Consider the following 25,571-nt stretch of genomic DNA (forward strand, 5'->3'; position numbering starts at 1 on the left):
TCTGAGCTGGGCTAAGCGGGGCTAAAGCTGCTACTGCTACTGATTGGTACAGCTGTGTCTGTCCACTCAGGTCTCTGTAAAATGTAAACACTACGGTAGCAGTGTTGCCATGTCCACTTATTATAAGCGACATTGGGCTTATTTTTCTGTAAAGTTGCTTGTAAATATTGGTAGTACTTTTACTCCACTACAATTATCTGAAAACGTATTAGTTACTAGTTACTAGTTACTTTTCAGATATAAATGATTACATTATAAAACATACATTAACCACTTAAGCCCTATTTTATACCTAGGCTATTTGAAAATATCCGATCTACAAGCTCACAACGCATCGCATCATTGTAGATCTGCTATTTTCAAACATTTTAGTACTTACTTTTGGTAGCCTACCTTAAGTACATTTTGATACCAAAGGTTTTTGTACTTTTACTCAAGTAATTCCAGACTTTCACTTGTAGAGTGCTTCTACATTGCAGTATTGATACTTTTACTTAAGTAAAACATTTGAGTACTTTTTCCACCACTGCTTGTTTTTAAAATGTGATTGATTATTTGGGGCTTGTTTCCATATGTTGTTGAAACCAGTGGTTCTTAAACATTTTCATGTCAAGGACCCCCACATTAATATGTATTTGTCAACATTATATGTATATATATTTTTTAAATAGCAGATGCACACACTCACAATGCGTCGCATTGCTACGCGTTGTGAGTTTGTAGATCTGCTATTTTCAAATAGCCGTAGATAGTCGCTTCTTTTGGGATTGTTTTCATAGACCTGATTGCTTATTTTTTTCTGCTAAACCTGGCAACAATGAATGTGCGACGATACACGCTAATAATGTTTTTTATATAAGTGATGGCAACGTGTTTAGACACCACACAGGTCTTCCCAACAATAGCGAAGATTAAAGTCAGGGTGAACATGGCCAAATAATAACTTAAGAGCCAAACTAGCTCTGAGGAAGCACGCTAGCATTTAGGCTAACACTGTAGCCTGAGGCTAAGTTGGTGTGTTAAAGAAAGGGGCGTTGATTTCCTTCGGGAGGGGAGGGGAGGGTGGGGATTTTGCGAGTGGGGACTTTTGTGCAATGGAAACGCAAGACATTTTGAAGCGGTGCGGTGCGGTTCTGGACTGTACTGGACAGTGTCGTGCTTAAGCTGTGATGGAAAAGCGGCTTAAAAGGCCCCTAGAGGCCGTACTGCTACCCAACTGGAAATGTTAACCGAATGGTGGTTCTAGAGCAGGGGTTCTCAAACTTTTTTATACCACGACCCCATTTTATGGAGGATTTTTTTGGGCGACCCCACACTTTATTATTTATAGTGCAATTTCAAAGTGGAAATAAAGAATATCTTCAAATAAAAGCATAACTTATTTTTGTTCTTGTAAAACGAAAAATTAAACCCAAAGCCGTGCCCTTGCTGAACGAACTCCCAATGGCCATAAAAAGGAAGAGAGATACAAAAGGACCAGATCTTAGTTAATGCACTATGAAAGCTCAACTTGTGATCTTTATCTTTCACACGATAGTTTATATCTTATCAATATTATAGGTAACATTTCAGCGGTCTGTGTATTCGAGCCATACAGTACAACAATAAACTTTATATAGCCTACCCCAACCACCGTATACAAATGTATTTACCTCGTCCTGCTCCAGTATGATGAGACGGACAACTGCAATGTTGATAGCGTTTCCAATACTGGCATCCCGAAATAGTCCTGATACCTGCAACACACATGATACCTGGTGGATGAAAACTTGTATCTCAATGGGGGGGGGCACTGCAGGGGGAGGGGGGGGGGGCACTGCAGGGGGAGGGGGGGGGGTCATTGTTAATCCCACAGGAGTAATTCTGTTTTATCCTCGTCTGCGAAAGAATAAAAAACCTAACCTGCTGCATCTGCTGACTTGCGCACAACAGCGACCAGGACAAGATTGAAGGTCCATACACCAGGTCACTCACGATTATTATCTCAATGGGGGGGGGGCACTGCAGGGGGGGGGGTCATTGTTAATCCCACAGGAGTAATTCTGTTTTATCCCCGTCTGCAAAAGAATAAAAAACGAAACCTGCTGCATCTGCTGACTTGCGCACAATAGCGACCAGGACAAGATTGAAGGTCCATACACACCAGGTCACGATTATTTTGTGCGATTAATTATCATTAATTTAAGCAGCCGTTTGTGTTATGAGTACATGCACACTGAGCACGATTATTAGGCAATGAAGCAACATCATTGGAAACGGTCGATTTTTCAGCATGAATACAAGCATCAACCTATATGAATGGAGACATCACCAAAATAAAAGTTTGATATAATCGCAACGCATTTTCGTATTGTTTATTCGCGTCGCTCCTGGTGTGTAATGACCTTAAAGGGATATTTCACTTTCCCCCAAAAATTGGGTCATTTCATCATCTACTCAGGCTTTTGTGAACACCCAAGACAGTTTAAGTTGCTCAATTCAGTATTTAGATATTTGATATTAATTTCAGACATGCCCCCTTCCTATACAAACCCATTGTAACTTCAAACTCCATTTTAACCATGATAGATTCCGACTCATATCGCCCTCCTAATAGATGGGTTTCCGCGCGACGTCATCACAGAGCAGAGTGCGCAATCTGCGCATGCGCGGGGGAGAACGAACCGGAAGCGCCATTCACTCTATTGTTATTTTCGGGATTTAGATAGGCATAATGCTGCTATTATAGGCATAATAGGCATAATGCTGCTATTATATACAAACAGATCCAACTTCCGACAAATCATTTTTATTGAGTAAAGAAGATATTACAAACTGCATCATTTAATCTACTTTCATTAAACCTGGTGAAGACCATTTATTTTCTGAATGTACAATGGCCAGAGCTGCTGCGGGTAATAGCGCCCTCTACAGGCTCATCCCGCCACTGCGCGCGCATCATCCTCTCATGTTTACAAACAGGAAACCCATCTATACGTGAGGGGGCCATGTTTTTTCAATTACTTTTTTCATTTATTTTATCATTTTTTTAATTGTATTAAACTTTTTCGTTTTCCAAATCTTTTTTTTTAATAAATGAAAAAAGTTATTGAAAAAACACGGCCTCCTCGCGTATTAGGAGGGCAGCATGAGTTACCAGAACCATTAAATTAACGCTGTCTTTCTTTTTGTTCTACAGTGAGACCAGAACATGCCACACAAACTATTATAGAAGAGGCCTGATGAAAAGCACATGGCAGGCAGCTAGTAAAGATATTTAAATTTCTGTTGTTTTACTTTCTGTGTAAATAAATACACTGTGTGGTTTCACATTTCAGAAACATAGAACACCCTGCCCTCCTGGGGAGGGAGGAAGGGGAAAGAAGGCTGAATTAACTCTTCGAGAGACGGAAAATAGTGGCAGAAAATTTGTATTTAGTAAAATATCTCCACTTTCCCTCAAGATTACAACACAGACCTCATTCTCTCCACTTCCTCCAGTGACTACGGCAATGGAGTGATTTTCCCTAGAAATGTTCTGAACGGCCTGTTTGAGTGAGTGTCAGGTTCTTGATCTGACCGGAGCTTTTTAGAGGACTTTAGGTGTGAAAGGCACCGGAGTGTTGCGCCGAATGTGGTGACCTATCAATTTCTGTTCCGCCAGCTGGCTGCAGCGTGGTTTCCAGTGGAAAGCCTGGTGACGCGAGATTAGGTTTCCAGCAGACGAGGTCACATGCTGTCAATCGGCCAATCATCAAAAGGTAGCGCAAACATCACTTTTCCTTCCCATCTATTTGTCAGCCTTCGGCTGTTTCACAGCTTCTGGCAAAAGCACAGACACAATCCACACATTTCATCAGTCATCTAAATAGATGACTGATGAAATGTGTGGATTGTGTTTGTAGTTTATTCAAGTATAAACTAGCCAGCTTGCGTGTCTGTAAATACAGACACGCAAGCTGGCTAGTTTATACATGAATCACAACGAATCCCTGTCCTGTGTGTCTCTTTAACCCGCCTTCTTGCAGTATTTTAATTTATAATAGCTATTCGGCGCCCAATGACACAGTGACCATCAAGTCACAGATTTCAGTGTAGCAGGACTTGCTGAACAGACCACAACATAAGAATAACAGAATATAACCTGAATAGAGCCATTTCACTCTCACAAAAATGATTAACAGGACGTATCTTTTTTTTTAAATATACTGGCAGAATCCACCTTGTTTGCTTTCATTTCTGTGCAATACTGAAAGTGGATGGAGATTAGATGGTGGTTGTTGCAGGTCTCTGCATTACAATACCATATAGTTTTGAGCTTGGACAAAAAAAAGCTTGGACAGAAAAAGCTAACCTTGATTCACGCACCGCTCGGCCCGCCGCTCAGCAGCAAAAAATATATGTATTTTACTGCATGTCCGAAACACTTACATTTTTGGCATAAATGCGTTGCCCCATCAGTAGAGAGCCTAGATGGACAGCAACTATGAGGCATTTGTCTATTTTGATAAGACGGACAATATCAAATCCTGTGGGTTAATCACCAGGTTCTCTCTCTCTCGAAAGGGACTCGCAAAGTGAGTGTGGTTCAGCCAAAACCTGTCACTTGAGTTTCAATTCATATCCTCTGATAAACAGACTGTGTGGATTATAGAGACATTTGAATGAAATCTTAATGTGCCACTCCACCCAAAATCGTGTTTTTTGAGTTTTTAATATGTTTTTGAAGCATATCTATGAAAATCCTGGTGGTTTTTGGCACTCTGCTTTTCTATAAAGCATGAATATGGATTTTTACCTCCCAAACTGGCCTCAAGACTGGCACTCGCTGTGAAAGCAGGTGTGGCACGTCAGGTACTGCGTTAGCGTCATCAGGGACACGCCAATCAAATCCTTTTCAAAGGCACCCTAACCACCCAACACGCATGCATATGCATGCCTAAAGTCAGCCTCTGATTGGGTAACATACCAGCGTGGGACAGCCAGACTATCGGGAAGTAAATAGAACAGACAGACCTAACACGTGTGAAAGAGAGTAGTCGGCGCCTCGCGGATACTCGACACGCTTCCCTCTGGAAATGTCAGATTTATAGCTTTATAGCCTTCCAGATGTATGCTTCCTTGAACGACTACCGAGGCAAATACCGCCGATCTACAAGCTCACAACGTGTAGATTCCGCGACGCATTGATTCCAATTTGGGTTTGTTGTTGGCATCTTCTTTTGTGGGGGGTGGGGGGCTGGGGGGATTTCTGCATGTTGATTCCAGGGGCATGGCCTAGTAGCATATTAATGAGGGGTTGTTTCTACATAATTAATGGATCCTGGAGTTCTAAATGAGCTGCAACTAAGAGATCTGGAACGTGCGCCATACACTCCTGTTGCAGTATTGAGGATTTGTGTCAGACCATTCGTGCGACCAGAAATGCTCAAACATGTGGTGAGCAGCCCCAACCGGAGCAGCTTGGTGCGGCGGGCGGTCCTCTCTCCAAGTTCCACTCCAACATTTTTATAAACCCACTCCCACTTTAAAAATCGTTCCGCTCCACTCTAGCTCCGCTCCACTCAAATGCCCTGTACCTGCGTTGTTTGCACCTTCAAGACAATGGCAGATTTGGCCACTTGTTGTAAGCTTGTAGATCTGCAACAATTCAGTACATAAATATTTATGATATGTATGTACATCCTGGCAGGCAATGCATAGCCCCAGACATATTACAAAGTGCAGCAACAATAAAGAAAGACAACAACAGCCTACAGATGAAAGACATCCTTTGTTTGGCCATATGCCAGCCCATCACACCTGTCCAGCATTGCATTGAGTCTGGACAGGCAGGAATGGAGACTTTTGAAAAGTACTAACAGATGTATGATATTTATGTACATCCTGGCAGGCATAGCCAGACATACTACCAGACATACTACAAAGTGCAGCAACAATAAAGAGGGACAACAACAGGCTACATAATGAAAGACATCCTCTGTTTGGCCATATGTCAGCCCATCACAACTGTCCAGCATTGCATTTTAGTCTGGACAGGCAGGAATGGAATTTTGAAAAAGATGATGCAGATACCCATGTTTGCTTCCTTATTGAGTCTCAGTCACGTCCTTCCCTGATTCATCACACCCATTTCATCACACCCAACAACCTCTTAACTACCAGCAGTGTTTTTTATTCAACATCGATAAAGAATTACAGGCGTTGCTGACTTTGTGGTCTATGTTTACAGCTGTTGTGCAGTTAAATTCTGCAGTCTATTGCTATTGCTACTACTGCCTACATGTAGTTCCCGGGTGGGATCATTTTACCAATGAAGTTGTGGTTCTTGACTGAGGAATGGTGCAAAAACATTTGAGTGTTGAGATTGGCCCTGATGAACCTCAGCTAAAGACTACATCCACATGTGGAAGGAGGAACAACAAAAACGCCCATGGATTTACTTGAGTGTGAGAGGGGCTTTTCACAAATGAATTTAATCTGCACCCCCACCAGGTCATCCCTCCTCACATCCACCATCTCCTGGCTACTGTTTCTGTGCCTTGTTGGACCACCACTTACCCTTTTCAACCCCATCCCATATGTGAAGTCATGGATTGCTAAAGGACATAGAAGCGCTCTAAGCCAGAGGAGTAAAGTAAGAAGCAGGAATATGGAGGAAGCGGGCTCTATGGATGTTGTGTGGGCGGTTTTCAACAGATAAACTGAAAGGTAAGCACACGTTGTTTATTGCTATTTTCTGTTGCTTTCTGTGCTTGTGAAGTGTTATTGATTAGGAGCGATGTTTGTGCTGTGAAATTATGAGTGTTTGAAAACGTGAAAACGTGTCGAGTTGTATGGGCTGCAGCCGCTGCACTGTGGGCATAATAAGCGCATCATTGCTGTTAACCGTATACGCACTCAGCACCATGGACAGTCACAGCGAGCAGCGCTGTTTGTTGTGTGTGTGGTGTGTAGCAATTAATCAAACTGTAGATCTGCTGCCTGTCAAGTTTGGTTGGATATATTATTACTACACAACTCATATTTCTGTTAGCCACAGTGAGTTTTGCTTATTACTGTACACAACTCATATTTCTGCTGTTAGCCACAGTGAGTTTTGCTTATTACTGTACACAACTCATATTTCTGTTAGCCACAGTGAGTGTTGCTTTTTACTGTACACAACTCTGTGTGTTAGCCACAGTGAGTTTTGCTTATTACTGTACACAACTCATATTTATCTTAGCCACAGTGAGTTTTGCTGTTTGTGCTGTGCATTGTTCTTATACAGTTAAAGAAATTGACCTGTTAAATTAATGTTTCATTAAAAAAAAAAAATGATACACCACCTCTGATGTTGAAACAGAATAATTCTAGTGATGTTTGGTTATTTATGTTTTCATTTTCAACCTTGAAAATAGAGACATTTTTGGCTGCATTTTTCTTTACTTTATATTTTCATGTTTTTGTTCAATTTCTTGTAATTCTGATGTGGTGCTTTACCTGACACACAAAGACAAGCTACATGGTGTCATAGAATTCTGTTAACAATAAAAATATGATTTCTCGAATATGTCAGTTATTCAGATTGATCATTCCAAATTGATAGATTGACTACCAGTGTTCTGATGGGCCACATTATGTGCCAAATGTTACTGCTAATGTTATACTGGGTATATAACATTATAACATTATAACTAATGTTATAATGTTATACTGGGATTTGGGTCCGTCATTTTGGAATACCTCTAGCCGCTAGAGGTATTCACAGGTCCAAAATGACGGACCCAAATCCTAATGGACCCATGAAAGTTGTTCTGAGATACGATTGGTTCCGGCACTTTTTTTTAATGATGGACCTGAACCACAATAGACCCATTAAATTTGTTCCGACATCCAAATGGTTCCGAGATGATTTTTTTTAATGATGGAACCAAACCCTAATAAATGTATTAGGAAATCAGATTTTTCAGATATTACAGAACGGCCCCAGACTGTCATGTGTTATATAGACCTGACAAACCTAATAATTACAATTGCTATTAAGAATACCATTTTATTAGTAGATGCCAGTGATAGGCTACTCCATATTGGAATCTAGCAGCTGTAGCAGCCTACAATATACAATAAAATTGAATTGCATGTTTTCACCTCACTGAATATCTATGATTGTGCACCTTTGATCTGCTCTCTCAACTCAGCTTGCGGCCTGGCACACTGCACAGCTCACTGCAATAATCTGATCCTAGGTCAGCCTATACATCACGCAAGTTATACAGAACTTCATGCTTTCCTCTGTGAGAGAGGAATGCTTGGCGTCAAAGGTGCCTGCTGTGCCGGTAATGAACCCTGCTGAACCACCTACGTACTGGGGTCAGCCGCTTCAAATAATCTATGAAGAAGTGAAGCTTGGCAGAGAGCGCAGCATGCAAGTGCAGAGAGTCTAAGCAAACTGCCAAACATATTATTACCACCTATGCAGACCATCTTCAGAAACCGGCTTCTTTGACGTAGGAACAGAGATGAAGGGCATGGCTACACGACACTGAGGAGGCCATCTGATGATACAGGAAAGAGAGATGCTTTCCTCTACTGATCAGTACTGAGTACGGTTCTTCTCTGATCCACTCCACTGATCCACTTAATATGCGCTGTCCTGTCCAAATAAACGTATAAATAAATAAACTCGGGTACTAAAAATAATTAAAAATAATTAAATAAAGAATATTCATTGAACACGGACCCGAACCTGTACGATTCTCAGATATCTTTTTGGTGCGAGTGGACACATGAAGACCTCCATTTCAGTTGTGTACTATAGACGCAGATTATTTCTGAAACCAGCCCTAAAATGCTTGTGTGGATGCATGGAGATTGTTTTCGTTTAAAATGTTGTTTTATGTACAGTAGCCTTAGAGCATGTCAAAGTCATAAAGGTTCCTCTCTGGAATGTGTCAATTTCAAAACTACTTTGAAGGTTTATCAAGAGTATCAATCTGTAGCCATGTATCGCCTTGCAGATACTATTCTTTCCTTATACGCCTGACCCAGTACTTTCAATGCAAAAAATAGTTCATAATATGCAATGAATTAACTGCCTTTTCTTTCCAAAGTTCAGCTAATGGCAGCAACATTTTAGCAACAACTCTTCCAATCTTCTCAAACCCACAGACAGTTATGCATAATTAGTTCATAAAAAAACAATAAAATACAGCTACTCAGAGGCATGAAAGAAGCTTCATTCAATACATTTCTTTTTACCACTTCAATATTCTCCCAGTCAAATACCATTCATTTTTCTTTTCCAGATCTCCACATAATACTGTCTACAGCCATGTTGTAATTGAGCAATGCAGACAGAACATCTGACACATTACATAAAGGACCTCATTCATCAATGCCTGTGGGCCATGTTTCTCACTATGGAACTATTCTGAAGGTTTTCTTAGTGCTCAACTTCACAATAGTATATTAAAAGCTTCTTTTAAGTCAAATTCACCCTCTCGATCATTCACCTTGACGATCCACTTTCTCTTGTCCCATTTCTAGTGTAAAAAGCCATGTTTCTCTATTCTATCTATGTATCTTACAGCCTGGTAAACCATCCCGGTCACGTGAATTCACATTATCATGTGTCTTCGCGACCGGGATGGTTTACCAGGCTATGTATCTTATAGAGTTACCACAGAAACTTAAATTTTGTCCCTGTCCGTATGCGTTTCTGTCTGTCTGTCCGTCCGTCCGTCTGTCAGCTAATCTCGGACAGCACTGGACCGATCAGCATCAAACTATGGATGCACACTTCCAGTAGGAAGTGTGCATCCATAGTTTGATGCTGATTCTGAAGGAAGACACTCTGCCCCAAACTTCTTTTGTTACAAATTAATCTCATGGTGGCGCTATACCAGGCCGCTTACATTTTGGCCTATAACTCGTTGTACAATAAAGAATAAAATGACTTCCTTCCTTGGAATATGATGCACATCCAAATATAGGGCACGCCCATTTCCGCCTGACTAGACTTTCTGCCATTTAGCATTTTCTCTTAACACATTGGGTGCCCGAATTTTATAATAACAGATTACGTTCGGTGCCAGAAATCTCACAGCTGCGCTGTGCTGTTTAAAGCTGTAGACTCCACGACGAGCAATCCATGAAAAACAATGCATGTGTGAAGGGTGCGCGATGGTCCTGGCTAAAGCCTGGAACAACAACATGTCTCATGCGAGTCACCATTGCAGAGCGATCGCGCATCGAGAATGACTCGTTGTGCCCACTGTAAAAAGTTAAGGAGATACAGAGGTTTTTAGCAAGGAGATTGAATGGAGGCGGATGGGAGACAGATTTTTTGGCACGGTGATCCATCTGTCCCTTACTTCTTAGAGTGTTCATGGGTGATTCCAGGGCTGCGCTAGCCCCCCCCCCCCCTTGTGGACAAAAAAATTATATTTACGTTTTTTTGACTTTTTGGCACTCCACTGGTGTATTTGCAAAACCGTATATTTACGGTTTTGGCACACAATGTGTTAACACACTTTGCTACTACTCCTATATTTTGTCCAAAACTTTGTTTCAGAAACTGCATTCATGGCTAATTTCTGGAATTCTATTCTCACTCGATTCCAAATAACATGTTTGCATCTTCAAAGATCAGACATAGAGATCATGACAGCAGTGGAGCTCCTCAGGTCTCTCTGTGATTTTGTCTCAGCGCAAAGAGATCACTTTGCAGAGTTTGAAAATGGTCCGTGCCAGGTGTGAGCCAGATGTACACACACGATACCCAGCGCACAAGAAAGCGAAAGAAATGTGTTGATGACAGTGGAGAAAATTAAGTTGTGTTTGATGGGAAAATTCTCCAACTTTTTGCGCAACTTTTTGTGCGCGTGTACTTTTGGGGGGGCAATTTTCACTTAATCCGTCCATGATCATAGAGGTGTGCATTGTTGAGTCGTTTTGGTGTATTCAGCACCCTCTGGTGGACAAATATACAGACAGAGTGACATACAAACACAGACGGCCTCATCCTACTATCCTACAACAATCCTACTATAAAAGGAAGAGCCTCTGTCTGTCTGGAACAGCATTTTCTCCTCAGCCGGTTGACTTGATCTGAACTTGCACACGGGCATTGACCATTGGCATATGAAGAGAGTGTCAAAGACAATTTAAGCTGTTAATTAGCGGTTTTGTGAATGATCCTAGCAGACCTATGGATCTGTAGTTGTGGTTGCATTCCCATAGCCCGGATGGACGGTGGATGGAAATAACGGGTATGGACTAGTTACAATAGTAGTTTTACACTTGTGATTAATGCAGATCAACTATCAAAAAAATGCTCAGAAAACTGATCAGCTTGTTGACTAGGATGATGACACCATTCATAATTGTTTACACATGTATGACACAGAAATGGTTTCCCTTGCAGCTGTAAGACACATTTTTCACAGTTTTCCTTATAACTGAATGGTTTGGCTCCAATTGTTCTAAACTCTAAAACGTTGCCAAAACAGAACGGTCAAAGGATACAGAATATAATGGCTGCTTCCTCCATGTATTATTGTCTGTTGAGTGAGTTAAACTATAACCTTCATTATGATTGAATTCCCCTTCCTTAAATCCTGTCCTTGAGCCATGTCAGCAGCTGTGGCCAGGCATGCTGTATTTTCACTCCCAAAGTGCTAACAGACACGGGCCCAGCTTATTTAGCTTTCCTGGAGGAGGTGGTAAGACTACAGTGGTGAGCAGGGATAGTTGTTGTCTTTTGGAACAAGAATTAAGAGGAGAACACGAGGGCTCCAGTCCAGCAGGAACTGGAACATGATGTCACTGTGCTACTAGAGGATGGAAAGACTCAAACAGAATCTGACCTCATTATAGCCAGACAATGTTTTGGATTAAGCTGTATATGATCTATGGCCAAACAGTTGCTACTGAGGTTTTTCTGAATTATGTCACAAAAATGTGTTATAGGGCTGTCTTAGGCGACTAATGGTCAAGTTTGTTTACCAATCGAAAAGTTTATATCATCAACAAAGGTGAGTGAAGTTTACTACATGCAATAACGCACAACAACCTCTTAAAATTTTGTGCATACCAGAGATGTGCAAACTTTTCAGGAAATACTGGAATTCAGCGTAGAAAAAGAATATTACATCAATTACTTAACCAGATCAATTAAGATAAATTGACTAATCAAATATAAGGAGAACATAGTAGTTTTTAGAGTTTAATGAGCTAAACAAACACACTGATCCTCCTTCAGTCTATACCCAGTGTATAATAGATAAATAAATATTAATTACACTTTCAGAGCCCTTGACAGCCCTTCGTCTTGATTTCAATTAATCAATTAATTACATTGGAGAGGATGAAAGTGTGTGTGCGTGCGTGCGTGCGTGCGTGCGTGCGTGCGTGCGTGCGTGCGTGCGAATGCGTACGTGCATGTGTGTGTTGCACTTACAATGTTCATGACAGCCAGTACATAGCTCTCCACTCCCTTGCTTCCATGGTATTCTAGCATTTTGGAGTCAGCTACCACCAATGTTTCCACCCACTTCTCTTTGCTGATCGAGCGCTGGCGAATCCTCCTCTTCCTTCCACGCCTTTGTTCCCAGCTCTCCCGTTGACTTTCAAAATCCTCCAATACTCCATGTGGATCTGCAGATGACAGACACTCAAAGTTTTCTTGTTGTTATAGAGGTTCTGCCACGCTACTACAGTATGACTTGGCAAAACCACATTCTTCAAAGGTCAAACCAATAATTGTCCCCGTCCCTTGTCTACGATATAGAACGTCACACACCAAACCGATTACGGCAACTAAGCAAGACGACCTTAGCCACGACCAACAGGCTTTTTGTCCAGTTTTGTTCTCATACCAAGTGAAGAGGTAGGTCATTTAAATGTATCTTGCAACTAAATAGGTTATTAACAGTGTTTTTCGCAGGGATGAAGATCATAACAGCCACTCGGCTAAAATGCAGTTAGAAGCCATGTGGAGCGAGGGAGGTGCTAGGTGTTCTGTCTGGAGTTTAGGGAGTGGAGCCCAATTCTAAAGAGGAGCTTGGAATCCTAACAAGTTTTGACAATGGCCGGTCGTGCACATAATTGGTCGCTAGCATAACAACCTGAAGAGCAGATGACAGAAATATCATACAATGCGGGCGCCGATTGCCTAGCGGTTAAGGCACATACCACATATAGGCTCTAATGCAGCCTGACAGCGAGTCAATTCCCAAGTCAATTCCCGAGCCTGACGACCTTTGCTGCGTGTCTCTCCCCGTCTCCCTCTCCCTGTTTCCTGTCACTAGTCTCCATTTTACTATCCAAATAAAGGCAGGAAAGCCTAAAATATATAAATTGTTTATAGAAAAAAGAAATATCATACAATGCAGCTTTAACAACATACACAACTTGTGTCCTGTCTCCCCTTCTGTTTTCCCTCTACACCAACTGCTGCACCTCCAGCCACCAGTCGGTCAAGCTCCTTAAGTTCGCGGACGATACCACCCTGGTAGGACTCATCTCCAGGGGGGATGAATCTGCTTACAGGAGTGAGATCGACTTGGTGGTCTCCTGGTGCAGCCGGAATAACTTGGAGCTAAATGCTCTTAAGACGGTGGAGCTGATCGTGGACTTCAGGAGGAACCCGCCCCCTCCCTCTCCAATCATACTGGGAGGCACTCCAGTCGCCACAGTGGAGTCATGCCGCTTCCTTGGGGTGACAGTCTCTCGGGACCTGAAGTGGGGGCCCAACATCGACGCCCTCACTAAAAAAGCCCAGAAAATACTGTTTTTCCTGAGGCAGCTCAGGAAACTCCACTTCCCAAGGTCCATGGTGGTGAACTTCTATACTGCCATCATCGAGTCCATCGTCACCTTCGCCATCATCATCTGGTTCCCCGCTGCAGCGGCCAAGGAGGACAAGGCCAAGCTGCAGCGGGTGATACGCTCGGCGGAGAGGGTGATTGGCTGCCCTTTGCCCCCCCTGGAGGCCCTGTTTAAAAGTAGGGCTTTGGGGAGGGCCAGGAAGATAATGGCTGACCCCACACACCCAGGCCATGGTCTCTTTGCCCCGCTCACCTCAGGCAGGAGGTTGCGGTCACTAAAGACTGTGAAGGCACGACACTCACACAGCTTTTTCCCCACGGCCATCCGGCTACTGAATGCTGCTGGTCCGCCCCCCCCCCTGACCTGACCTGACCTCAGAGAGCTATATGGACTGTCCTAACTGAACACTTGATCTTTTTGGCACTTTTGGCACTTCTCATATTTATTTTTATTTATTACTTGTTGTTTGCACTATGATGTGGTTTGCACTGTCTTGTCCTGTCTTGCACCAGTCCTGTTGTAAACTGCGCTCCACTGCATCAAACCAAATTCCTAACATGTCTACATGTCATGGCAATAGTCTTCTGATTCTGATTCTGAACTTACAATAAATGCCTTCCATGTCCAAACAAGAAAAAACAATCCAGGCCTTTATCTCCAGCAGATTTGACTGCTGTAATGGTCTAATATCAGGTCTCCCCAAAAATCTATCAGACTTGCAGTTGCTAACTAGAACTACTGTAAGTAACACATTATACCAATTCTCAGATGTCTTCCAATGAGCCATAGAATAGATTTTTTAAATATTGTCAATTGTCTTTTAATCACTGAAAGGTTTATGGATAAAATGGATCTTTTACATTCCTGATATCCTGTTGTTCTATCACATTTGCACAACCTATCTCTATTTGGACTTCACAGGCCGAACTTGCTAGCCCTCCTCTCTCCATTATATACTGTATACATTTTACACTTTAAATAATACATTCAAATGATATAAACATGCTAGTAGGATATGGTCAGATATGAAAATAATTCATATTTTGGTATACTAGCAAAAATAATATAAAAATCAGCTTACACTCGTTACTCTGGCCTACTGTCAAACTACATCGTCATTGGTGTGCGCGTGCGTGTGCGTGTGTGCGTGTGTGTGTGTCCGTGGGGTTGGGGGTTTACCTTTGACTCCACAGGTACCGTTTACAGTTTGTTTTTCTGAGATGGGCTGTGCTGTCTGTCTCCATGAGGGCAAAGCATGGCGCTTGTAGATGACATGGGCCTGAGGTGCAGTGGAGTCGTCACTGGAAGGCTCCAACGGCCGAATGAAGAACTCTTCAGCAGCCAGTTTGAACAGTCCTGTCTACAGAGTGGAGGTACGGCTTACACACAAGAATATCTTTCTCTCTCAAACTCAGAAGAGAACCAACAAGATGACAGGGAGGAGGATGAAGATGAAGAAGAGGGTGTTTAGGCAGGGGATTGAAGAAAACATGAGTGTAGAAAGGGAGTCCAACTACGCATCAGCCAATTATAGGCAGGTCCTGTGCATCACAAGAGCGGGACACACACAACAGCAAACAAGAGAAATAAAGCAGTGGAGCATCTTGATCTCTGACTGATATTTAAATGCCTTTTTACTGACACGGTGCTACATACAATTGACATTTCGATGGCAAGTGCATCTTCATCAGAGTCAACACATGACAGGGACTGTGAGTATGAAATCGATGCTAGTGGTTACCTGTTTTAAACTAAATCAAATGGCATACAAAAACTGCTGTTTGCTGTTACATACTGTAAGGTGCTGTATGCTATGTCTGCAGAAACTACTAACCCTTCTTCCAGGTTTTATGTTGGTCTTTGGCTGTGTGTGTCACAGTGATTAGTCTGAAAACTACCAGGTCATGCCTGACTGTATACAAGTGGCCCCACGAACACACAACCACACCTGTTCAACAGCATCCTGTACAACCACCACTTCCTTGTACAACATTATATGTTCCACTAAATAATATCAATAGCTATGAGAAGACATTGAATCAGTTAATCTTACATTTATCAAAAACTTGCAGCTTTAAAATCTCTTAACAAAACGGTAAAGGCCAATCGCACAACCAGTGTCAATGGCAGGATAAATTAGCCATACATCATCCATTTTCGTTGCTGTCCGGCAGGAACCAGCTAACTCAATTTTTCTGCTTTTGCATTTTTTTCCATAAAGCAGTGCTATTGAACACCCTTTACGTCTGTGTGTTGGTAAAAACAATATTGAACCAATGAAAAGTATTAAAAAGTGCTTCAGACAAAACCAGCTAACTCCATTGGATCATCAAACTTTCTGCTAAAACAGCTAAGTCCACCAAAGGGGGGTGGAGTTAGCTGGTTTAGCTGACTCCAGGCTACACCCCCTTTTGACCTCCAACCTCATTGTGAGCTTGGAGGTCCATTCAGCTGTTCTTATCAATGATGAACAAAACCTCCTAAGGGCGCGCTCCCACCAAAACATGGTCGGCTGCTGTTAAACGCAGGTTGTACACGGCCAGTTTTTTGCAGCCAGCGAATTCTAAAAAACGGGAGTGACGCACCTGTCACTCACTTTCAAGACCGTCCCCGTAGCCCGCACCGCCTTCTGCCTTGAGCACCATGGTGCTTCCTGAGTCTTGGGACGGTCCGCCTTCGACTCACCCGACTGGACAGAAGGGGAAATTCAGCTCCTGCCTCCAGCAGAAATGGACAAGTCGTGTAGAGCGGATAAACGCAAGGTCTGCGCGACATGCGGAAAGATCCGCTCTTGCGTGAATCCACGCATTTACATTGACAAAGCATTGGCAGATTCCGCCCCAGAGGTAAAATAAAAGTGCGGTGGGAGTGCGCCCTAACTAAACATTTTTGTTTTGTTTTTTTCATTTCCTGAAAAATGAACATTTTGGAGTTAGCTGGTTCCTGCCGGACAGCAGAGATATAATAGTTTGTGATTACTTCACAGCTTGTCACTGACTAACCCTTAACTTAGCTAGCTAAGTAGGGCAGGATGGAGGGTTGGTGCAGCGGACAATACTGTACTGTAGACATAGACAGCCCTTGACATGAGACTGATAGGAAATTAGACATAATGTAAAACTGGAACTGTAACATAGTATCTATCTCAATTAAGGAAAAACTGTATAAGAAGTTATGGTTCTTGTACTAGACTTTATTGGACTGTTTGCTTTGGAAAAGAATAAGTTTGAACACGAATCAATTGTCTAAATTCATGCAATGTTATTTATGTTCTTATGTAATCCTCACTAAAAGTTTTAAATTTACAATTAGGCCTATAGACTGTTTTCAAGCAACAAAGCGCAGGCGCATGCATGGATGCCTGCCTACCGTACAAGTGTCAGTGCTCCTTCCAGCGATGGTTCAACCAATCTAAATCATGGGGCAGGCAGTTTTTCCTCCTAAGAATAATACTGATCCCTCCGAACTCCAACAAGCTTTTAATGGGGTATTACATAACTTCACATCCATAAACACATTTTGTAACTTTATTTACTCAGTGATTATTTCCCGGCCCTGTGGGAAACGGAGGAGTATGCAATGGAACAAGTCCCACAACTGCAGAACTTAAATACTGTAATATATTCATTGCTGGAGCTATGAACTGTGGCTAATTGTGAGGGGGCGCTCAACATTTTTAATGTGCTTTCCTCAAGCCATATAGTTATGCTGAATAATTCAATTTGGCCTACTGCTTGAATATTTTTTATATAACCTAAACCTGTGATAAAGCAAAACAAAAATCCCTTTACAGAGCATCTTATATTTGACTCTTGCCCTCGGCAGTTTAACATTTGTGTGATGTGTAAAAGTTACAGTACATACCTTGAACAGTACAAGTTTGTATTTAAATTCATTTCAAATGTGGGTGTGACTGTGAGCTTTGGGAGGATTGGACAGATTTTTTTTTTCTTTCGTAGTTAAGAGACATGCTTTGTTATTACAGAAAAGAGATGTTCAAGCAAAAAAAGTTAATGGCTTAACATCTAAGAGAAGAAGAAACTGCACAATTATTTGTTTGTGTTGTAACTGTTTAGTCTCTAATCCGTTTAGAGGTACTTTGTGTTTAGTAGTTTCTATTATTTATTTCTAGGCCTTGCTTAGCCAGATGATCAGAACTCTCCCTTTATTCGGTGAATGGGCTCAAACGGTGTGGAAATAATTCTGATATATATATTTTTTTTTACAGCATCGCAGAACCAAATGCATAGGGAATGGGATGGTATTAGGATTCTTTTTCAAAGCAATGGGCATAGGTTTGTTACTGCTGGTTTTATGCAGTGTCCAAGCCTATTCATTGAATTGAGATTTCCCCAGACATTACAGATCTCTGATTGTCTGTATAAGCGAGACTATTTTAGCCCTAGTTGGTCCATCCGTCTAACCATCCCCCACTTTGGCCACAAGCAACCTCTTTAAAAATACTGGTTAGATTCCCATGGAATTTGGTGTGCGCCTTTATGGTCCCCATGGCCACTACTGATACTGATGACCCAATGGCCTTTGGTGTAGCTCCACCATTAGGCTAAAATGTCCATGTGCACACCCTTTATTACTCCCAGAAACTAGGGGTGCGCCGATACACTAATTTCACGAAACGATACGATACGATATTGGGCTCACAACTTCGATACGATTTCGATACGCACTTTATTATGAAAATATATGGGGGAGAAAAAAAGCAAATGTGCAAACAAATAATTCTGTTTTTGCATTATTCAGACATGCAAACTTGTAGCTTTTCAGCTACAATAGCCGTTTTGAATCCAAATAGGGCAATAGTGTGACACCTGACCCGAAGAAAAAAAAAACATGTTGTCACCCTTTTCACCTCGGGGCTGTTTGCATGCCTGATTATTATTATTGTAAAAAAAAAAAATCAAAACGATATTTATTTTCTTCCAAAACGATACATATCGTCACAAAAACGTATCGCGATATATCGCGGGACGATATATCGGCACACCCCTACCAGAAACATATCTCGAAAACGAACTGGATTGCCATTCATTTGATGAGCACATTGATGTTCCCCAGAGGACCCAAAGGCTTTTCCTCTAGCACCACAAGTAGGCCAACATTCACACAAGATATCTTAAAATGTAATAATTAACAAACATGCTGAGTACTAAAAATGCATGTACTAAAAGTGTGAATTTGAGCCCTGTTTTGCCATGCAATGAGTCAATGGAATCGCTACTTCCCGTTTCTTGTGAGCATATAAGCAACAGATAAACTACTCAACAATATTTTTAATTGTACCATGCCCAGGCAGCTATACCCAAGTTTCTACTAAAGTTCAACGTCACTTTAACTAAACATGAATCAGCAGATTCAGCAAGGGCCTACGAATTTCTGTTTTGGGGAAAACTTTTATTTTTCATTTTTTCATGAGGTCAATTTAACTTAATTTCAACCTCCTCTTCCCCTGTTAGGCATTCTGCCATACACTGTGTTGTTAAAGAAAGGACTTACTTAAAGGAGCACTTCACCCATTTTTAACCTGGTCCTCACTAACTCATAAGATGGCACAATTTCCATCTACTCACTCTGAGTCTCATTGTGGGCTATGGACAGTGTAGGTTCTGTTTTTTTTCTCAGGCTATACTGTACAGTATGTTGGCAATAACACATTTAATTTAATGGTAGGTCTTCATTTAAAAAACACTTCTGGTATCAGCCACCAGTACTACTTAACCTATCTATCACTTCTGCAACTGTTAACAGTACACCTCAAAGCAATATCTAAACTACACATCACATTTTTGAATGAATAAAACTGAATGAGAAGTCAAGGACTTCTCTCCCCCAGAGTCTCCCAGTCAAGCTCAGTCTGTTGAAATAATTTAGTGTGTACAGAGCTTGTACCGGTGGCAATCCTGCCATACGTTTACCCGTTTTAATGACCTTTTGCTGTGACTGAGAAGGTCACTTCTTCCCACTGATTCAGAGCCTCTGCCCCAACAAAGTCAGTTTTAAATTAAGTACAAACGCCGCCCACCCGTTGAACATTTTTGAACACTTTGCACTGTAAATGGGGAGACCTGTGCCTTTGCAATTAACATTTATTAGACCTTATTGCAGCTAGAAAATATAGCTACATAGCTATGCAGGAAAGAATTAAGACCCTCTCTGTGTGTCTCATTCTCATCTTTTTCTTTTTTGGCGTTCGTGTTTAAACTATGTGATCTTCAGTGCAATACATATTTGGATATTGTCTAATCTAATGCATCTATGCATCCCTGTAAACAAAAGGTTTCTTGTTAAAATGTTAAATAGCTGTTCTATAGAGTGTTTGTTCAGTAGCAGGGGTCTCCCTGTGTCCCCAGCTCTTTAATACACATAAAATACATTTTTAGGTGGGTTGCACATTTCAGCCAATCAGGAAAGAGTACCCATTTATCAGCATTAGTGTTCCAGTTCCAATTATGTCTGCTAATTTCTTTATGTCATCACTTCCAAATTCACTTATCCTGTATCAGTTCTCTTCTCCAGATTGGATGAAATTGATATCCTGACTTGAAAATGCATTTTCTGTTTAGAGCTGGAGAGACAGGGAGACTGTTACTGAAAAAAACACTCTATATCAGAGTGTGTCTGTGAGTGACCAGTAATTATGTAATATTATGATACTTGGCCTTATAAGACATTATAAAATGTGTTATTATGACGGCATTATGAGTAGACTACTTGAGTGAGTGCTTATAACTGTAATTATACAGTGTTATAAGCTGGTTACAATGCTTTATACATGGCCTTATAGTTATAAGTCATTATAAAATGCTTTATAACATGTTATGAATATTGTTATAAAGCATTATGAGTATTTGTGAGTTGTTATAACTATAAATACAAGTAGATTATAATGCATTATAAGTATGTTTATAAAGAATTTTAGAGATGGCATGCATGGCAAGTGTTATATAAAAGAAATACTCAAAGTAGCCATAAGAATGACAAAATGTTAAGAAATCAGGTTCGTCATTCACTTTGCACTTTGCACACTCACCAGTCCTTCACAGGTGCTTATGGCTGCTCTGCCTTGGATAGTGGCTTGGTCCCATACTTCACCTAGGAAGTGACACTGGGAGGAATCAGGGCTGTTAATCCTGACCCCATCCAGGCCGCCATACCTCCTCTCGGTCACAAAACCTGGAGCGAGCAGGTGCGGGTTGAGGGTGAGGTTAAAATGCAAATCCTGGCCACCATGTTGCATCTGGTAGAAGACCCGCTCCGAGTTGCCTGGTTCATCTGAGGCTTCCCGCCGCTGTATGCGGCTAGCGTGGTGGGACAGGAAGTTGGACAGGAAGTGGCCTTTGGCATCTACTCTAGTGGGGTGAACCACCTCATACTGCAGCAGCTCTTGTAGAAAATCCTCTGTGAGGAATATGGTGGGGACAGAATATACTGTTATTAAATCATTCATTGGTTACAAGGTTGTAAACATCATTACAACTCTAAACAAATGAATCTGAATGTTCTCCATCTGTCATTTCAGTGATGTTTGGTTGCTGCTACTGTATATTAACTATATACAACAAGAATACTGCCAAGTGTGGCAAACTAAAAGGCAGCTGAGCCTCTACTGTTTCAAATGGAAATGTCATCTACTAGATTATGAGTTGTACTTTCACTCTGTCATAAGTGCATTTGGAGCAGGGTTGAAAGGTTGCTAAATCAAAAATTCTGGGGTTGGGTAAACAATACTATCAGCATCATGTTGCTCTGGCAGATACTGTACCAGAATTTAATTAGTTGAACAAGGGAAACCATCGGAGCTGAGTGGCTCATCACCAACCTTGTCATTTGACCACCAAACTGCACCATATGTTTGAGTTAAAGATCTAATATATGGAGTTTCATGGCCTTGTGTCATGAATGGACCTGCCATTTCTTTAGAGCAAAAATATACATTCAAGTCAGATTTGGCAGAGTACTGAATTGAGAACAGCAGCAGAGCATGGCTCAATGTACTGCTCACCAAGTCACCATACCATTGGCAAAGGTAATTCTGTGCTCTACCTGCAGCACTATACATTATTTAATGGAAAACTATCTGTCTAGTACAGTGTGTATACAACACATGCACACACAGATTTGAAAATAAACCCTAATATGCAATTCCAACTATTGAGGATTCAGCTCTCTCCCAAATCTTTAACCCAAAGAACCAAGGTTCTAAAAATAACTTGAAGCTGTTCCCCATTGACAATTAAATGTAAACAGATTTTGTTCAAATACATTCAAACTTGGATATGATTTGATTTCTGGTGCTAATCTAGCACAGATGGGCTCTAGCTGTCATTGCTATTGATTTAATGTAATTGTAGGAGCCATGAATTGGTTTATTGTTATTATGATTATGTTTGGTTATTGTTATTTATATATTTGGTCAATGCCCTGTCACTGGTGTGTGTGTGTGTGGATGAGTGAGTGACGGGCATAGGGGAGGATACCTGGTTACCTCAAAAGCACCACCTGACCACCTGCTGAGCACAGACAGAGAGAGAGAGGGGGTGTTTGGGAGCCTACTTTTTGTTGACCGCTTTATACGTTATTTTGCTTTATTGTTTTGATTACTGGGATCGCCTTGTTATGAGTTTAAGCACCTTTAATTACGTTTCCTTTTGTTGCTTTAATAAATCCTTTAAAACGCATCGTTTGGATTCAGTGAATCTCCTTTGTTTGTAGCGCGTCACACAATAGATCTGGCCCATCTCATCGCCTCTCGCGACTTATTTTAGTTTATTTCTGTGCAGTCGCATACAGTAATAATGTTTATTGTCCCCAAGGGGAAAATTGTCTCCACAAGGTCTGTTCGTTAATAACAACAAAAACAACATAACATAACAACAAAAACAACATATCACAAAGACAAAAACATGAGGTCCCCACTGTAATGCTTTGATCCTTGGCAAGTTGGCAAATACTTAGACATTTTTAATTCAAAACTTGTTTTGAGGTCAAAATCAACTAGGACAGCTGTGATATGCGCAAATATTATTCCTCTCATCAACAATACTTTGGGACTGTTTGTCAAGGCAGATTAAGTGCCTATCAATGCACCTGTTTGTCTGCTGTCATGCCCCCTTGTTATTGTATACTGTAACCAGATGGGTAGCCTATACAGTAGTGATTGAGTCTGTTTTTGTGATTGCATGACATTGTCCACTTGGTGACACACACACACACACACACACACACACACACACACACACACACACACACACACACACACACACACACACACACACACACACACACACACACACACACACACACACACAAATTACATCTGGTGACAAATCCTGACCTCTAACTAGCCCTAGGCATTGGGCTGTACTTTTTTTCTAATAGGGTTACACTTTGGCAAGTCAAGGCCAGATACAAAGAGGGAGAGAGGCAGTGCAGTGGAGTCATTGATCTCTGTTTGATGTGGTGATATCCAGTCTAGCTAGCTAGCAGCTGATGAAGGGCTGTCTTTGTAACAATGGGGTAAGCTATACAACTTCATGGAGCCAGTCACTGGATTCTAGTCCAGATTAAGAATGAGTATCAGTTGTGATGATAAAATAGTTAGTCTGTTTAATTGTATATGTGTAGCCAGTGGTGTAAAGTAACTAAGTACATTTACTCAAGTACTGCACTTAGGTACAATTTTTTGGTATTTTTTACTTTACTGGAGTATTTCCAATTTTCAATAATTTTACTTCTACTCCACTACATCTCAGGGGCAAATATTGTACAGCCCTATTTTATGCATAGGCTATTTGAAAATAGCCGATCTAAAAGCGCTCAACATGTCGCATCGTGACAGGCTGTGACTGTGAGCTTGTAGAACTGCTATTATCAAACATTTTAGTACTTTAACTTTTGGTACTTTAAGTATATTTTGATGCCAAATTTCCAATACTTTTGTACTTTTACTCAAGTAACATTTTGGGCCTTTTACTTGTAACAGAGTATTTTTATATTGTGGTATTGCTACTTTTACTTAAAGTAAAAATATCTGAGTACTTCTTCCACCACTGTAGCTTTACTTTGTACCTGACTCGTGTGGTAGACCCAGCGTTGTTGTGTTCTCCAGGACCGCTAGAAGCCCCACTGCGATGAAAAAGTGAATGAGAGAAGATCTCCTTTGTCCTGGAAGATGAAACCCGTAGTAGTTCAAGTAGCAAACCATCTTGATAGAACCGTTTTAGACCCTCAACGTCTTCGGTGCGTTTTCATTGTCAATACATTCCATCTGGAGTGACACACTTTTGTTCGGGGTGCAGCTGCAGGCTACAGTTAAAAGTAGTAGAACCTTACAAACTGTGCCAGTTCCAATAAACTGCTATAGTTTTAGGTGTGTGCATCGTCCTCGTCCGTGCAGCATTTTCTGTTTGCATTCCTAGAATTATAACTTGGTGTATTGTTTGTGTGTTACGACAAGCTCTCTCTCTCCCCTCCATCAGTCTCCTCCCGACAGCCTGTGACAGCTCCAAACTTTCCTTTACAAACAACAGTTAGTTGGAGAGCCTCCCCCTCCTCCTCCGATGGGTGGACGCTGGCCTGCCCTGGCTGAATGGCTTATTTCGCTGGCTTAAAGGGGAATGCCACTCAATTCCACACTTATTGTTCAAGTATAATTGGTGGTTTTGTTCAGTAAAAAAAAAAGAAGATAATTCTTTCATGTAAACCCCCCAACTTGAAGTCAACTATCTCACGAAGTGCAGCTGCATCGCATCAGGACCTAATCAATTAGGCTACTTGTCACAGTTTCCATTTCCATTGGGTTTGCACTGTTGCACACATTTTGCACTAAAGGACCACAGTGGAAATTAAAGCTGCAAGCAGCGATGACCGGGCCCTCGCACCTCTCAATCAGAATCAGAATCACTTTATATTTGTCACTTTCCCCATGTACATCCATATATACAGAAAATGAAATGCCGTTCCCCACTTCCCCCTCAGTCACTTGCAGTGCAACATAAAAAACATCAAGCCTATCTAAGAAACATAAACCTAACCCTAACCAATAGTGGGGAATATAGAACCCGGGGAACATAGGGATGACCCCCTAAAAACAGCATAAACCAACACTCTCTCCCCATTTCCTTTCATCCCACTGTCCTGTCAATAAAGGCGTTAATAAAAATCCATAAATAAATCTTTAATAATTTGATCAAATACCGACCAATCAGAGGAGGGGGCGGAGCTAACCAACATCAATCTCTTTTGAGCACATTTAGGCCCTCGAAAGCGAGATTAATTTGTTAGAGCAAGAAACATTGCAAAAATGGCGGCCAAAGTGGGCGGGGTTACCACTGTGACGTCACTGTGACGTCGCTACGCCCGGGCTTTGCACTGTATGGTGCAGTGCATGCTCGGGGCCTCGGGCCCCAATAAGCTCTCGTGCTGTTTGTGTTTTATCCCGACCTTTTGACAGAGATACAGGGGTACAAATATCTGTTGATGTAGGTAGGCTTAGGCTATGACCTAATGAGCAAATGATCAAAAGGGCAGGGAAAAAATGTGCTGGAAAAGACATCATGTTGAGAGCTTCAAAGCACTCCAGTCTCCAGCTGATTAACTTGCCAAAGGCGAAAAGCATATTAAATAGTATCCTTTATACATGACCGTCTTGATCCCTCATCCCAGGCTAATTAAATAGTAGCCTATGGCTACTACACTACACAACACAGTGCAACTTAAACTTAAAGTGCCCTTTGCTGTAGCTTGTCAACTAACACGTG

The 25,571-nt window shown here is 41.5% G+C and overlaps 1 protein-coding gene across 2 annotated transcripts in view; it reads right to left on the reverse strand.

Moving 5' to 3' along the window:
- Positions 1–24,264, reverse strand: part of adamts7 (a disintegrin-like and metallopeptidase (reprolysin type) with thrombospondin type 1 motif, 7) — a 100,579-nt gene extending 76,315 nt beyond the window's left edge. For both annotated transcript variants that reach the window (XM_080430011.1, XM_080430010.1), the window contains exons 1-5: positions 23,881–24,264; positions 20,843–21,210; positions 14,974–15,154; positions 12,425–12,621; positions 1,653–1,736 (exon numbers count right to left, since the gene is read on the reverse strand). In XM_080430011.1, coding sequence (XP_080286137.1) covers positions 1,653–1,736; positions 12,425–12,621; positions 14,974–15,154; positions 20,843–21,210; positions 23,881–24,016 — 966 coding nt within the window. In that variant the 5' untranslated portion in view covers positions 24,017–24,264. The remainder of the gene's footprint in view (positions 1–1,652; positions 1,737–12,424; positions 12,622–14,973; positions 15,155–20,842; positions 21,211–23,880) is intronic.
- Between the last annotated feature and the right edge of the window lie 1,307 nt (positions 24,265–25,571).

Source organism: Gymnoscopelus braueri (assembly GCF_963280865.1).
Source record: "Gymnoscopelus braueri genome assembly, chromosome: 1".
Lineage (NCBI taxonomy): Eukaryota > Metazoa > Chordata > Actinopteri > Myctophiformes > Myctophidae > Gymnoscopelus > Gymnoscopelus braueri.